Below are 1,199 nucleotides of genomic sequence, written 5' to 3'. Positions count from 1 at the left end.
TACCACCCCCATCCCACTCTCCCCCATCCCACATTCTCCCCTATTCCATACCATCCCCCATCCCATACTATTCCCCACCCCATACTGCCCCTGTCTTCATACTGCCCACTTGCCCCTCTCAATCCTTGTCAGGGTCATCTCAGACTTTCTCCTCCAGGTTCCATAGTGGCTTGCATTTGTGTCAGAGAGCCTACAGCTCTTGAAGCCAGGTTTCTGCCTGTATCCCAGAACCCACGCACATCAGGAGGTACTTTCAAAATGCTCACTGAGCAAATGAGTACAGGTTGTGATTTGGATTTGTGTCTATTTCCATTTTTAGAAAGCATCTACATTTCTATCCGAACAAGCCCAGAAAATGAATTTCCTCTCATCTTTGAAAGACCATCCTACGTGTTTGATGTGCCAGAGAGAAGACCAGGTAGGTAGGGACCAAGTCCCAAACCGTAGACTCTTGCTGGGCTTCACCTGACTTCAGGCTCTGCAAAGGCATGACTTCTGCTTCTCCTTCTGCCCGTCCCTCTCCCTCTCCCCACTCATGTTACCCCTTTCTCCCTCGCCACCCCGCTCTTGAGTTGCTCTTGCCACTGTAGAGACCTCCAGGTGAAACATGGATTTTGAAAACTTGATTAAACTGCATTTCTCTGAATGCCTTGATTGCTTCCTTTTCTGTCTGCTTGACTCTGTTCATCCTACAATCTCTGGTGTTGTGGACTGAAATTTTTCTTGGTCTCTTCTGTGGTTTTTAACCAGCATACTGGTTCACCAGTTGGAATTTCCAACTAGGGAAAAGATTTACCACTTCTCTAGTTTCTTTATTGAAAGGCAAATTAAGAGCACATCCTTCTCCTCTTTTAGTCTTACTTTCTGTCTTTATAATAGTACTTTGATTTTCATGGGCTATTGTCCCATGAAGAAAAAATTCTCATGGCTGACATAGTGGCGCATGCCTGTAATCCTAGCACTTAGGAGGTGAAGGCAAGACGAGCAGCAGTTCAGAGCCATCTGCTCTTACATAGCAAGTTCAAAGTCAGCATGGACTACGTGAGACCCTGTGAGAAAACATACACACGCAGGGTGGGGAGACAGAGATGATGGATAGATAGGTAGATAGATAGATAGATAGATAGATAGATAGATAGATAGATAGATAGATAGAGGGATGGATGGATGGATAGATAGATAGATAGATAGATAGATAG

The 1,199-nt window shown here is 45.0% G+C and overlaps 1 protein-coding gene across 1 annotated transcript in view; it reads left to right on the top strand.

Moving 5' to 3' along the window:
* Window positions 1-1,199, top strand: part of Cdhr3 (cadherin related family member 3) — a 64,856-nt gene that overhangs the window by 46,015 nt on the left and 17,642 nt on the right. Inside the window, exon 11 of the mRNA XM_021202474.1 lies at window positions 320-418. Within this exon, the coding sequence (XP_021058133.1) occupies window positions 320-418 (99 nt within the window). The remainder of the gene's footprint in view (window positions 1-319; window positions 419-1,199) is intronic.

Source organism: Mus pahari, chromosome 7, assembly GCF_900095145.1.
Source record: "Mus pahari chromosome 7, PAHARI_EIJ_v1.1, whole genome shotgun sequence".
Taxonomy (NCBI): domain Eukaryota; kingdom Metazoa; phylum Chordata; class Mammalia; order Rodentia; family Muridae; genus Mus; species Mus pahari.
This window is presented reverse-complemented; position numbering and strand designations above follow the sequence as displayed.